This window comes from Panthera uncia, chromosome C2 (assembly GCF_023721935.1).
Source record: "Panthera uncia isolate 11264 chromosome C2, Puncia_PCG_1.0, whole genome shotgun sequence".
Taxonomy (NCBI): Eukaryota; Metazoa; Chordata; class Mammalia; order Carnivora; family Felidae; genus Panthera; species Panthera uncia.
Genome location: NC_064810.1, coordinates 146,685,753 through 146,701,471, shown reverse-complemented (window position 1 = coordinate 146,701,471; position 15,719 = coordinate 146,685,753). Strand labels below are relative to the sequence as shown.

The 15,719-nt window shown below is 41.3% G+C and overlaps 1 protein-coding gene across 10 annotated transcripts in view; it reads right to left on the bottom strand.

The window, feature by feature from the left end:
• The window catches only part of ULK4 (unc-51 like kinase 4), a 567,621-nt gene that overhangs the window by 172,281 nt on the left and 379,621 nt on the right, over positions 1-15,719 (bottom strand). For 9 of the 10 annotated variants that reach the window (XM_049629926.1, XM_049629924.1, XM_049629927.1 and 6 more), the window contains one exon: positions 1,832-1,998. In XM_049629926.1, coding sequence (XP_049485883.1) covers positions 1,832-1,998 — 167 coding nt within the window. Of the gene's footprint in view, positions 1-1,831; positions 1,999-15,719 lie in introns of those variants that run through there. The other variant, XR_007457564.1, reaches the window with a different exon arrangement.

Sequence of the window (15,719 nt, the reverse complement as noted above, 5' to 3'; positions counted from 1 at the left end):
CTCAATTCTTCTCCTTTACAGTCGTTCCTGTTAGAAGTAGATCAGGTTTTGAATGCAAAAGAATCTCCAGCGGGGAACATGTTTATAAATGGAAGAGGTGACTGAAGGTTTGGAAAGTACTTACAGCCTGTGTTCAAGGAGGATGGGCCTTTGATACACATGCCATTTCTTTTCCCAGCCCTTTCCCCAAATTCAGTCTCAAAGACTCTACCTCTGTCAGACTGACACCGGGTATTATGAAGATCAAAGTCGGTGGTCAAGGCCAAAAGCAATACATGGCAGATGCTATGGGGGAGGATTTAGAAAGATGTTAGCTGTAAAATATACAGTGGTGGGGAAGAAATTTAAAAAGTAGACACAATGATCTATCGGTACAATAGAATATAAAAAAAAAACGAATTAGAAAATATTTTGTAGTAAGGAGTTTTCTTTTAAAAACCCTTGAAAATCTATCCTTTGTAATAAAATGATTTCTAATGTTGTGGAATTTTTAAACGTCTGATCCTTTTTATCTACAATCTACAAAACATAATCTGTTACAGATTGATATCATCAAAGCATCTTGCAAGAGTACCTATTGATTGCACCTTGAAGAATTACCTAAAATCACCACAAAAACTGAAATTAGAGAGGTGCCTGGGTGGCTCAGTCAGTTAAGCATCCGACTTCAGCTCAGGTCATGAGCTCACAGTCCGTGAGTTCGAGCCCCGCGTCAGGCTCTGTGCTGACTGGAGCCCGCTTTGGATTCTGTGTCTGGCTCTCTCTCTGCCCCTCCCCTGTGCATGCTCCATCTCTCTCTGTCTCAAAAATAAATAAAAGCATTAAAAAAAAAAAAAACTGGAATAAGAAACAACATTCTCCAAAAAAACTCTAGAAAAGAGAGGACAAGCTAAGAGAAATCCATAATTTGGGATTTCCTAAGTACTTAACAGTGCTGTTATCATTAAAGATGAGCAAATAAAAACAACCAGGTAGTGTGAAGGCCATTTCCATCTACCGGCTTTTCAAGATTGGGTTAAACACGGGCTATCATGTTTACTGAGGGGATCTTGGAATTATTTATTAAACCACACTAGACAAGCTAAACACTTGACCAGCTCAACTGGGGATAAACGATAGCATTTATCAGAGTGATGAATAACAGAGGTTAACCAGGGTCTGGGGAATCCTTCTTGGCTCCACTGCTAGGACTCCTGGCAAAGAATCAAAACAGCTTGCTTTCAACTCCAGCTTCTGCACCCACCCAAGGCAGGATGCGGCTACCACCTGATGCACATCTTTTGTAATTTTACCAGGATTTAAAATACAGCCACGGATTCATACTGGCTGTGTGCTTTCACATAATCTAAGTATCAGCAGACTCGGTTGGTTACAGAAATAGGCATGTGCAGGCACTTAACATCCAACACAGAAAGTACTCAATAAACCCGCATCCCTGGCCTTCCTTATAGCACGATGCTAAGTAAATCCAGGTTATAGTTTGGGGTGAATTGTCTTTTCCATAGGCGCTGAACACACGTCTAGTCCTCAAAGTCCTAGTTATTGCTCATAATAAGGCAAATGATCCCCTCCATCGGGGGACTTCCCCAGCCAGAGCTTGGTTAGGTCTTTCCACAGGCCTCTCCTGCTTTCCTTTCAGATTCCATGATCACACTATCCGTCCTTGACCTTGGTCGCCCAAAGATGGCTTACCTGGTAGTCTTTCTCTACAGCATCATACGTTCCTTTTCCAACATAAAGACACGACAGAGGAAGCTTAGGTAGGAGACGATGAAAGGGAAGAAGCACCACATGGTGCGGTGCTCCAGACATGGGAGGGGAGGTCCCATACCTGCAGAGCCAGCCGTACGACACAGGCCGTATAGGTCAGCATGCCGTGCAGAATATCGAGCAGGGAGAAGAGCAGGGTGGCGGCCGTCTCACTGTGGTTCTTATTGTCCACATCCAAGCACAGCGTGGCAGTTTCAGTGAACAGGTCACAGACATGACGGACCAGTCCTGAGGGTAAAAAGAAGGGCAAAACATGCCTCATAAATGCCAACATAGGGGCACCTGGATGGCTCGGTTGGTTGAGCATCCGACTCTCGATTTCGGCTCAGGTCATGATCCCAGGTTCACAGGATCAAGCGCTGAGTCGGGCTCCATGCTGAGTGTGGAGACTGATTAAGATTCTCTCCCACTCTCCCTCTCTCCCGTGCGCTCGCTCGCGCTCTCTCAATAGATAAATAAATAAATAAATAAATAAATAAAGTGTCACAAAAACCCAACAGAAAAGGCGTATGTATTCTATGTTGTATAAACTCTAAGCAGTCCTTCAACTGTACTCATACCAGATACCCTTGGGAAAGTTTTAAAAATGCAGGTTTCCAGGCCTCACAGAGTCTGCTCAGAAGCCTGCGACAGGGCCTAGGAATATACGTCTTAAATAAGCTCCCCAGTTGATATGATGCAAAGGTTCCCCAAATTACACTTTGAGAAACTATCCTATGGCCAACAGGCACATGAAAAGATGTTCAACGTCGCTCCTTATCAGGGAAATACAAATCAAAACCACACTCAGATATCACCTCATGCCAGTCAGAGTGGCCAAAATGAACAAATCAGGAGACTATAGATGCTGGGGAGGATGTGGAGAAACGGGAACCCTCTTGCACTGTTGGTGGGAATGCAAATTGGTGCAGCCGCTCTGGAAAGCAGTGTGGAGGTTCCTCAGAAAATTAAAAATAGACCTACCCTATGACCCAGCAATAGCACTGCTAGGAATTTATCCAAGGGATACAGGAGTGCTGATGCATAGGGGCACTTGTACCCCAATGTTTATAGCAGCACTCTCAACAATAGCCAAATTATGGAAAGAGCCTAAATGTCCATCAACTGATGAATGGATAAAGAAATTGTGGTTTATATACACAATGGAATACTACGTGGCAATGAGAAAGAATGAAATATGGCCTTTTGTAGCAACGTGGATGGAAATGGAGAGTGTGATGCTAAGCGAAATAAGCCATACAGAGAAAGACAGATACCATATGGTTTCACTCTTATGTGGATCCTGAGAAACTTAACAGAAACCCATGGGGGAGGGGAAGGAAAAAAAAAAAAAAAAAGAGGTTAGAGTGGGAGAGAGCCAAAGCATAAGAGACTGTTAAAAACTGAGAACAAACTGAGGGTTGATGGGAGGTGGGAGGGAGGGCAGGGTGGGTGATGGGTATTGAGGAGGGCACCTTTTGGGATGAGCACTGGGTGTTGTATGGAAACCAATTTGACAGTAAATTTCATATATTAAATAAATAAATAAATACATAAATAAATAAATAGAGAAACTATCCTACATGAACAGGCTTCACAAGGACAGAGGGCTGCCTGACGCCGGAAGATCCCGTGCTGCATATGAACGTCCTGCTCCCAGGTTCTCTGAAAATACAGTTCTTCACAGTGTAGGTCAGGGACGACAGGTGGACCCAGGGGATATAAGGATCTACAAGTAATCGGGTCATTCCAAGAGGATAAACCAATGAAACATTTTTTTTTGCATGCATTCCAAAAATATATTGAAATATAAGATCAACTATGATTTTAAGAAATTGGGAATTTAAAAACTTCCAGGTTCTATCGTTGTGTCTCTGCAGACCTCATATTAAATCAACAGTGCAGGTGGTCTGCAACTTTCAGTTTGATGTAGTCTGTCACAAAAAAATACATTTTCACAAGTAGGGGCCATTACTGTTTACACTTAATTTGGCATTTTTATTGATACTATTATGTAGCATTAGCCTTTGAATTAAAAAAAAAAAACAATTCAGATGTAAATGCGGTGAAAATACAGCACGCCGTGTTACAAACCTAAAATGGTGAACAGGACCTTTAGCATCAGGAGATCATCTAAATGTTCTAGGAAAAGTGAATCTTCGAAAATGCGTATTTTACACAGCAGTTGGTGGGGGGAGCATGGTAAGGAGCTGTACCATAAGCTGGCTTTCATTGGTCCTGCAATCCATTTGTCCCTAGTTCCCAGATGATCAATTGGATGGAAACTCTGCCAAGCACAGCCATCTAAGCTTTACTATCTTTTCCAAGCACTGCCATTGTCGTTTCCAGTAAAGCAATTTAGGTCTCCCAGACAAGTAAACAGAGTAAATCTTGGACTTTGAAAGTAATTAATTTTGTCACTAACGGCAGAGAGGAACCAAAACTACAAAGGCCTCATTCAAAGTTGTAGTGCTCATGGCAAAGACCGGTACAAGTCACAAAGCTGAAGGTAAATACACTTGAAGGGAAGGTAGAATGAATTATTGGCAAGGTTTCTTTATCAATGACAAGGTGTGATCACACGTATCACCAATGACACACAGTATAGCAAAGCGATCGTTATGGCATGTCCATGACCAGGGGCTCTTGTCTGAGTTAGGCAGCATCGCTAACACACATGCCATGAATCAGCACTTGGCCTTCATGGGCTGCAGATAGGGCAGAAGGGCTTTGAAACACAGGACGTGGTAAATGCACGCTGTAAGACGTTTTCCTCTGGGGGGTCGTGATCACTTTGTGACCACCATGTAGATGGTCCGAGGTGCAGAGGGGTGAGTACTGGTGAAGTCTCACTCTGTGAACAGCAGAGAAGGACGTGGCTCCTCAGAAGGTGGCAGTGGACCCTTGGACACCCATCTCCAGGCTGCTTCAGACTAAACAGCTGGTGGGCAACAGGGAGCGATCTACCCGACCTCACTCAGTCTTCAAGGAAAGAGGGCAAACAACGAATGCAATCGTGTCCCTGCTGGGATGGAAAGTCTTCCCAGCCTGCTGTGTGAAAAAGCAGGCAACAAATGCCAAGCTCTGACTTGACACGCCAAAGTCACCAGCTGTCAGGGAAGGTGCTCACAGGAGATTAGAAATGAAGCAGGACACAAAATATTTCTTCACAGCAGTGATAATGCCAGCAAGCTCATTAGTACGATGTCAAGTGGTCTATTCCCAGCCATATATCCAAAGTTCTTCATCTCCAGAACATTCACTTCAGGGTCAAAGCACACATTTTTCTCATTTAAACTTTTTATTATGAAAACAAAGAAAGTCACAAGACAGTTCTTCAATGATTATCAGCATTTTTGCTCATCTTGTTTAATCTATCCTCATCTTTTTCAGGAATTTAAAGCAAATACCAGACATCATCTTATTTCTCCTGTAAACACTTCTGTACGGTCTACAGAGAAAGGTTCTTTTCTTTAGCATTATTACCACCCAATAAAACGAAACCTACTTAATATAGGCAATACACAGCCTACGTCCAAAACTCAACTGTCTCAAAACTGTCTTCTGTAGGATTAGTTTGTTGAAATCAGTATATAAACCAGGTCCACACATTCCATTTGGTTGCAGACCTTAAGTCTCCTTTAATGTCTAACAGTCTTTCTTCTGCTTGCAATTTTCATGCCTTTTATTTCTGGAAAAGTTAGAACACTTGTCCTGTAGATTTTCTTGTGGTGGTATTCCTCTATGCCTGTATTTCCTATAAAATGGTAATTATAGTGACTGGAGACTCCATTTAATTCAGGTTCAATTATTTTGGCAATAATACTTGGGGCTGGAACTCTGCATGTTGTATTGCATCATATCTGGAAGGATATACCGTCTGGCTATTCCACACTTAACAATGTTAAAATTGCTCCAGGTCAGGGGTTGTTAGCCTAACCCAATCATTATAAAATTCCCCATCAAATGTTACCTACTAACGACCACTGTCTAGTCCCATCATTTCATTAGAGGTGGCAATATAGTAAGTGTCAAATTCTATCATTCTGTTTGTACTTTTTTCAGCTCATTTTGCTCTATAAGGGATCTTCATTTAACTATTTGGTTATCATAAAATATGGTTTGTAAAGGAAAGGCAACAGAGATGTTTGATAAATGTTTCTTTGTTGCCATTTACCAGTTTTCAGACCAATGATTTTGGAGTATCAGCAATTATCAAATGTGACTAATGGAGGAATGGGTGGGGGAGCAAGAAACTACCAGCAGTTACTAATGAATTCATTTTGCAGCATCATTGTGAATACAGTGGATGTTGAAAGAATACGTTTTATGGATGTCAACTGATTCAATCATTTTTTTAAAAAAACGTTCAACTTGTTTCCAGTTTTGGCTACTGACGGCCCCTTGAAAGTGTCCGGACTTCTGCTATGATAGGTCCCAAGTTCATCTTAAGAACTCCCGCCTCAAAGACACGAATAGACACTTCTCCAAAGAAGACATCCAGATGGCCAACCGACACATGAAAAGATGCTCGACATCACTCATCATCAGGGAACTACAAATCAAAACCACAATGAGATACCACCTCACACCTGTCAGAATGGCTAACATGAACAACTCAGACAACAGATGTTGGCGAGGATGCGGAGAAAGAGGATCCCTTTTGCATTGTTGGTGGAATACAAGCTGGTGCAGCCACTCTGGAAAACAGTATGGAGGTTCCTCAAAAAACTAAAAATAGAGCTACCCTACCACCCAGCAATGGCACTATTAGGCATTTATCCACGGGATGCAGGTGTGCTGTTTCGAAGGGACACATGCACCCCCATGTTTATAGCAGCTCTATCAACAATAGCCAAAGTATGGAAAGAGCCCAAATGTCCACTGATGGATGAATGGATAAAGAAGATGTGGTATATATATACAATGGAGTATTACTCGGCAATCAAAAAGAATGAAATCTTGCCATTTGCAACTACGTGGATGGAACTGGAGGGTATTATGCTCAGTGAAATTAGTCAGTCAGAGAAAGACACAAATCCTATGACTTCACTCATATGAGGACTTTAAGAGACAAAACAGATGAACAAAAGGGAAGAGAAACAAAAATAATATAAAAACTGGGAGGGGGACAAAACAGAAGAGACTCATAAACATGGAGAATAGAGAGTTACTGGAGGGGTTACGGGAGGGGAGAATGGGCTAAATGGGTAAGGGGCATTAAAGAATCTACTCCTGAAATCATTGTTGCACTATATGCTAACTAATTTGGATGTGAATTAAAAAAAAAAAAAAATTAAATTTAAATAAATAAATAAATAAAAAGAATTCCTGGCTCAAAGATATTAAATAAAATAGATTAAAATAAAAGGCTTTATGAAGGGTTTCAAAAAATAAGAAATTCCTGCCTCAGATTGAGCATTAGCTACTTCTCCAAGAACCCCTAGTTTCTTTCAAGAAGAAACTGTATTTAGAAACCAAGGTCTGAGCACCAGTGACTCTGCTACTGAGTCACTGATTAAGTAGATAGAGATAAGAAGTATACACCTATTAGAGAAAAATAATGACGTCATGCAAATATTTTCAGTATCAGTGTCCAGAAATGGACCCGTACATATATGGTTACAAACATTTCAACAAGTAAATTCTTTACAAAAAATTCTTTTCAACAAAAAGGGATAGAAAAACTGAGTACCCATATTAAGAAAGGAATCCTTGACCACTACATCATATACTATGCAAAATTACTTTCACACGAATCACAGATCTACACATAAAAGCTAAAACTGTGAAGGTTCTAGAATAAAATGTAAGAGAAGATCTTTGTAACTAGGAGGCAGACAAGATTTCTAAGGTCTCAAAAAGCATGGATCATTTAAAAATGAGTAAATTAAACTTCATCACAAAATTAAATATTTACAACATAGATATCTAATAAAGAACTTAAATCCAGAATACATAACCAATTCCTACAACTCAATAATAAAAAGACAATCAATTTTAAAGATGGGTATAAGACTTAACCAGTCAGTTCACAAAAGATATGTCAATAAGCACATGAAAAATGTTCATCATTAGTCATGAGAAAAATGCAAATTAAAATTACGACGAGATGCCACACACAAACAGAAATAATTATAATGAAAAAAGCAGACAACAGCAAATGTTGGTAAGGATGTGGAGTGACCACATCCTTTTGTCACATTTACTAATGGAAAACAGTTGCAGTTTTCATTTATAATTTGTTTAAACGTGTATTTATTTTCAAGAGACAGAAAAAGACACAGCATGAGTGGGGGAGGGGCAGAGACAGAGGGAGACACAGAGTCTGAAGCAGGCTCCAGACTCTGAGCTGTCAGCACAGAGCCCGATGCGGGGCTTGAACCCATGAAAAGTGAGATCATGACCTGAGCTGAAGTCAGATGCTTAACCCAGGCACCTCCAGTTACAATTTCTACGAATTTAAACATACAGTTAGTATATTACCTAGAAATTCCACTCCTAGGTATTTTTCCAAGTAAAATGAAAACATGTATCCACAAAAAGTCTCATTAGACCCTTATTCGAAATAGCCCCAAGCTAGAGATAGCCTAGGTGTCCATCACTAGGAAAATGGATGAATAGATTAAGATATACTCATACAATGGAACCCTAGTCAGCAATAAAAAGAAATGAGCCACTGAATCCCACAACAACATGAATGAATCCCAAAAAGGAGGCTGATAGACATCAGAAACAGGTGTATAAACTCAGTGGTATAAATACACTTACCTAAGGTTCTGAAAAAAAGTGTCCATGTGGATTGAGATCAGAATGGTAGTCGCTTAGTCTAAGGAAGGGACAGGATGGAACCTTCTATGATGATGGAAATCTTCCATACTTTGAAGATGCAGTCTGTGCTGGGATGGCAGCAGCATTTGCTGAGCACTTGCTCTGTGTCTGGCAATAGGCCTTTACTTGGCTTTTACACTTACTACCTCACCTGACTTCTGTAACAGCTGTGTGAGGCAGATGCTGAGATCTCCATTTCATACATGCAAAAACAAAAACTCAAGTAACAAGTACTCAAGTAACGTGTTCAAGGTCACAGAGTTAAGTACAAGTCACAGAAGTGATTGGATCCCATGTTTAACTCCCAAGTCCATGTACTTTTATAAATATTATGGAGCCCCTCGGGACCCACCAGTGGGGAACTGAGACCAGAAGGCCAAGGAGTAGGTTGCTGTGGTCATGCAATAATCAAGTGGGGCGGGGGGAACAAGGAGGAAGGCAGACACATCACTAAAGAAGCGTGATTTGCAACCTGACCGCAATAGTGGGTAGGGCCATAAAGGATCAATAAAGAATAGGAGAACTATATCGTAACTGGAAGAAATGGGGAGTATTCTAGAAATCATAAGTGAGCTTTTAAGACATGGTAAGTTTGAGATAATACACAAAAGCCAAAGCCCAAAAGCAATTGGAGATTAAAACCTAGAAAGCAGGTGGCAGTCAAGACTGGGAAAGGCTGAAGTCAAAGATGAGCAGGGAAAGTGGAAAAGTTCCCAAACAAGTAGTCAAGACAGACAAGCAAGACAAGGAGCATTGAGAAAACCCCAGACAGGGCAGGGGTTATAGAGGAAAGAAAAGGTACTAAAAAAGGAATAATCATGACAATATAATCATGCTATAGGTAAAAAGGAACGACTAGAATTTAAAAAGAAAAAGGTGTCAAGGGTGTTTAATTGCCACAGTTCCAAGCCTGAGGCAAGTTCATCAGTTGGGTCATCTCCAGGCCCTTGACGCTAGCCACTGGTAATCCTGTGGCCCAAAGTCAAACTTCAAGACGCCAATCTTTCTTGGTGCACTTTCCCCATAAACCCGTAGGTTCGGACATATCTGCTCCCACACTGTGTCCAGAATTTCCCCCTAGAGGGAGTTAGGAAATACCATTTTTCTTAAAGTTTTACTTATTTATTTTGAGAGAGAGAGAGAGAGAGAGAGAGAGAGAGAGAGTGAGTCAGGCAGTCAGTCAGTCCAGGAGGGGCAGAGAGAGAGAGAGAAAGAGAGAGAATCCCAAGCAGGCTCCACACAGTCAGCAAGGAGCCCAATGTGGGACTCTAACGTGAGATCATGACCTGAGCCGAAGTCTGAAGTTCAAATGACTGAGCCACCCAGGCGTCCCAGGAAATATTGCTTCTTAGAAGGGCGGGCTTGAACGTGCATTTGCACAAGGCTGACAACACCAGCTGCCGACAGCCATAATGGAGCAAAGCGAGATACTGCTCTTTGTCCCCTCACCTTATGCCAAGGGACTCAAGGATTAGATAGCTAATACTGGCAAAGTTCCGTGAATGAGATAAAACACGATGCATCTTACTAAAGTGGAGGAAAAAAATCTAAGGAGGTGGCAAAGGGAGGGAAAGGGAGTTAACATTCTCCCACTTCTGTTCTTTCATTCTTCTCCACAGAGAAGTGCTAATCAAGAGAAAGATACTCCACCTCCAAAGAAAGTGAAGTTCAAGGATATTTCCAGGGCTGTATTCTCCAGAGTGAAAATTTTCCAAGTGATTTGACTGTCAGTGGACATGCACGTATGGCTCTTTCCACTCTCTTCTTCCACTAAGAAGGCTGGTATACAGCATAGCCAGAGGCCTCCACTCATTGGAAAGGCCTGGACATTCTTTTGTTGTTTTGAGGATTTTTTTTTTCTTCCTCTCCTCTCTCATCCAGACCCAGTGTGAGATTTAGTAGCTATCAGTGGCTTAGGTCAGCTCTGCTCCAGACCCCTGGGCAAGTGCACAGCCCCTTGCTGTGTCTCTTGCCTCTCTCCATCCGTGCTAGCTGGTATGTATCTGTGTGAAGGGAAAAGGGAGACCCTCCTTCATGGGTGGTGAGCTACAAGACTGATGTTTCAACCCTGAGGCAAACACCCAGGGAAAGCCATAGGCAACTCTGTTTCTGGTCTGGCAGGTGGACCTAAGGTAGGAAGTAAAGCTAAAAGCAGCCCTCTAGGTAGACCAGCACAAGAAGGTTTGTGCCTTGCTTGTGCATAAGCTTCCAGAGAGATGCTGTACAAAGGCATCTGACATGGTGCTCCCTCTACCATTTCCCAGCCCTCTGCTCCAACGCCATCGTAAGAACTTCTTAATACTCCACTCTAACACTTCCAAAAGAAATCAAAACTCATTAAGCCACGGAACCCAAGCATTATTTTGCATTAATTACAGCCAACTCATCAAAAAAAAAAAAATCTAAGAATTATTTTGTATTAATTATAAGCAAATCTCTAAAGGAGTCATCCCCATAAGTTATTTTCAAGTGTTTAATGTTCTGGGAATATTAATGTGCATGAGCTGTTCCCAGCTCCGGTCATTGTGTCCTGATTACAGTATTACTTTTTCAAAATCTGTTGGAGAGATAATATGAGAGTATTACTTTGAAATCCCAAGCTTTTGAAAGCAACTTATATTTCTATCATCTATGATTTGAATACCACGTTCTAAATTCAAATGTAACCTCCCCCAATTGAGGCTTCCTTGTGGATAATTGTGTATTTGCATCATGCAACCATGTGGCCATTTCCCTAGGATTCATTAAAGTCGACCTGAGCAGACAATCTGGAAGAGGAGTATAAAGGCATCCGTGAAATCTGATGTGGGAAAATCGTTCTTTCCCAAATTGATCAGTGCTGTACCACCAAATGCAGAATCACAACAAACCAGCTGAGTTAAAAGTCTGCTTTAAAAACAGAAAAACACAGAAGTTGAAAGTGGCAAGGCCCATCCTGGGCACACCAGCAGGGTGAACGGAGGCATCTGTGGACTGCGAACCTGAGCCACAGCGCCCAGGCACACGACACCTGTTCTGGTTGAGGGCTAATGAGCAGCCACCCCCACACAGACATGACCCCAAATGAAAATATGTCCCATCTCTCGGGCTATAAACTTAGGAACTATCTTAGTGCAGGTTTCTGCCCGTTATGCCAGCCCCTTCCTAAGAGATCCTGGGTGTCCATACCGCGCCCTGGCCTGAACTCTCCCCATGTATTTGTGCCCCCCAGCTCACCCCCTGCCTTGGAGCGTTGGTTTCCACTCTGCATCGCAAGACTTCCCCCTCACACCCTGCCCAAACACCAGGGCCCATGGGAGTCTGGCTTTCCCCACTTTGGAGAGGGACACTGGACAAGTTTCACTTGACACAAATGACTGGACAACGGACAACCGTGTATTCTACTGAAATAAAGTGATCTATCAAACCTGTATACTGGAATTACTTCATGGTCAGAGGCTGGGCCTTCTCAAATATGACAGAGGCTAATGTTTTAATCAAAAAATTTCCCCCCAGGGGCACCTGTATGGCTCATTCGATTGAGCATCTGACTTCATTCAGCTCAGGGCATGATCTCACGGTTCAGGAGATCAAGGCCCCCATCAGGCTCGCTGCTGTCAGTGGGGAGCCGGCTTCAAATTCTCTGTACCCCTCTCTCTCTCTGCACCTCCCCCACGCACGGTGTCACTCTCAAGAGTAAATAAACCTTGGGAGGAGCCAAGATGGCGGAACAGCATGGAAGTTTTTTGTGTGTCTCGCGTCCATGACATGGAGCCAGACCAACACTAAACCATCCTACACACCTAGAAAACTGATTGGAGGATGAACACAACAATCTGCACAACCTGAACGACTGAATTCGGTAGGAATTCACCCCAAAAGAAAGAGCACGAAGAAACAACAGGCACGGATTTAACCAACACAGATACAAGCAAGATGTCTGAATCAGAATTTAGAATCACAATAATAACAATACTAGCTGGAGTCGAAAATAGATTAGAATCCCTTTCTGCAGAGATAATAGAAGTAAAAACTAGTCAGAATGAAATTAAAAATGCTATAACTGAGCTGCAATCACGGATGGATGCCGTGGCGGCAAGGATGAATGAGGCAGACCAGCGAATCAGCAATACAGAGGACAAACTTATAGAGAAAAATGAAGCAGAGAAAAAGAGGGAGATGAAGGCAAAAGAGCACGATTTAAGAATTAGAGAAATCAGTGACTCATTAAAAAGGAACATCAGAATCACAGGGGGCCCAGAAGAGGAAGAGAGACAAATAGGGGTAGAAGGGTTACATGAGCAAATCATAGCAGAAAACTTTCCTAACCTGGGGAAAGACACAGACATCAAGATCCAGGAAGCACAGAGGACTCGCATTAGATTCAACAAAAACCAACCATCAACAAGGCATATCATAGTCAAATTCACCAAAACACTCAGGCAAGGAGAGAATCATGAAAGCAGCAAGGGGAAAAAAGCCCCTAACCTACAAGGGAAGACAGATCAGATTTGCAGCAGACCTATCCACAGAAATTGGCAGGCCAGAAAGGAGTGGCAGGATATATTCACTGTGCTGAATTAGAAAAATATTCAGCCAAGATTTCATTACCCAGCAAGGCTGTCATTCAAAACAGAAAGACAGATAAAAAGTTTCCCAAACAAAAATTAAGAGTTTGTGACCACTAAACCAGCCTTGAAAGAAATTTTAAGGGGGACTCTCTGAGGGGAGAAAAGATGGGAAAAAAATATATATACATATACATATACATATACATATACATATTTATATTTATATAATATTTATAAAACTTATAAATATAAACAATAAATTATTATATATATAATACCAAAAGCAACAAAGATTAGAAAGGACCAGAGAACACCACCAGAAACTCCAACTCTATAGGCAACATAATGGCAATAAATTCATATTTTTCTTAATGTTTACTTTTGAGAGAGAGAGAGAGAGAAAGCATGAGTGTAGGAGGGGTACAGAGAGAGAGGGAGACACAGAATCTGAAGCAGGCTCCGTCTGAGCTGTCAGCACACAGCCAGATGCAGGGCTCAAACTCATGAGCTGGGAAATCATGACCTGGGCAGAAGTCAGCCACCCAACTGACTGAGCCACCCAGGTGCCCCAAATTCATAATTTTCAGTATTCACTCTAAATGTCAATGGACTCAATGCTCCAAGCAAAAGACCCAGGGTAAAAGAATGGATAAGAAAACAAAATCCATCTATATGCTGTTACAAGAGACCCACTTTAGACCTAAAGACACCTTCAGATTGAAAATAAGGGGATGGAGGGGCGCCTGGGTGGCTCAGTCGGTTAAGCGCCCGACTTAGGCTCGGGTCATGATCTCGCGGTCTGTAAGTTCAAGCCCCATGTCAGGCTCTGCGCTGACAGCTCAGAGCCTGGAGCCTGCTTCAGGTTCTGTGTCTCCCTCTTTCTCTCTCCTCCCCCACTTATGCTCTCTCTCTTCTCAAAAATAAATAAATGTTAAAAAAAATTAAAAAAAAAAAAAAAAAAGAAAAGAAGGGGATGGAGAACCATCTATCATGCTAATGGTCAACAAAAGAAAGCCAGAGTAGACATACTTATATCAGACAATCTAGACTTTAAAATAAAGACTGTATCAAGAGATGCAGAAGGGCATTATATCATAATCAAGGGGTCTATCCACCAAGAAGACCTAACAATTGTAAACATTTATGCGCCAAATGTGGAACGCCCAAATATATAAACCAGTTAATCACAAACATAAAGAAACTCCATAATACCATAATAGTAGGAGACTTCAACACCCAATCACAGCAATGGACAGATCTTCTAATAAAAAAATCAACAAGGAAACAATGGTTTGGAATGACACACTGGACCAGATGGACTTAACAGATATATTCAGAACATTTCATCCTAAAGCAGCAGAATATACATTCTTATCCAGTACACATGGAACGTTCTACAGAATAGACCATACACTGGGTCTGTCAGTCCTAAGTAAGTACAAAAAGATCGAGATCAAACCGTGCATATTTTCAGACCACAACGCTATGAAACTCGAAATCAACCAGAAGAAAAAATTTGGAAAGGTAACAAATACTTGGAGACTGAAGAACATCCTACTAAAGAATAAATGGGCTAACCAAGAAGTTAAACAGGAAATTAAAAAGCATATGGAAGTCAATGAAAATGATAATACCACAACTCAAACCCTCTGGGATCCAGCAAAGGTGGTCATAAGAGGAAAGTATATAGCAACCTAGGCCTTCCTAAAGAAGGAAGAAAGATCTCAGATACACAACCTAACCTTATGCCTTAAGTAAGAGCTGGAAAACGAACAGCAAATAAAATGCAAAACCAGCAGAAAACAGGAAATAATAAAGATTAGAGCAGAAATTACTGCTATCAAAACCAAAAAAAAAAACAGTAGAACAGATCAATGAAACCAGGAGCTGGTTCTTTGAAAGAATTAACAAAATTGATACACCACTAACCAATTTGATCAAAAACAAGGAAAGGACCCAAATAAATAAAATCAAGAATGAAACAGGAAAAAAAAAAAAAAAGAATGAAACAGGAGAGATCACAATGCAGCAGAAATAAAAACAATAATAAGAGAATATTATGAGCAATTATATGCCAATAAAATGGGCAATCTGGAAGAAATGGACAAATTCCTAGAAACATATACACTACCAAAACTGAAACAGGAAGAAATAGAAAATTGGAAAAGACCCATAACCAGTAAGGAAATTGAATTAGTAATCAAAAACCTCCCAAAAAACAAGAGTCCAGGGCCAGATGGCTTTCCAGGGGAATTCTACCAAACATTTAAGGAAGAATTAACACCTATTCTCTTGAAGCTGTTCCAAAAAATAGAAATGGAAGGAAAACTTCCAAACTCTTTCTGTGAAGCCAGCATTACCTTGATTCCAAAACCAGACAGAGACCCCACTAAAAAGGAGAACTAGAGACCAATTTCCCTGATGAACATGGATGCAAAAATCCTCAACGAGATATTAGGCAACCAGATCCAACAATACATTAAAAAAAGTATTCACCACGACCAAGTGGGATTTAAACCTGGCATGCAGGGCTGGTTCAGTATCTGCAAAACTGTCAATGCGATTCATCACATCAATAAAAGAAAGGAC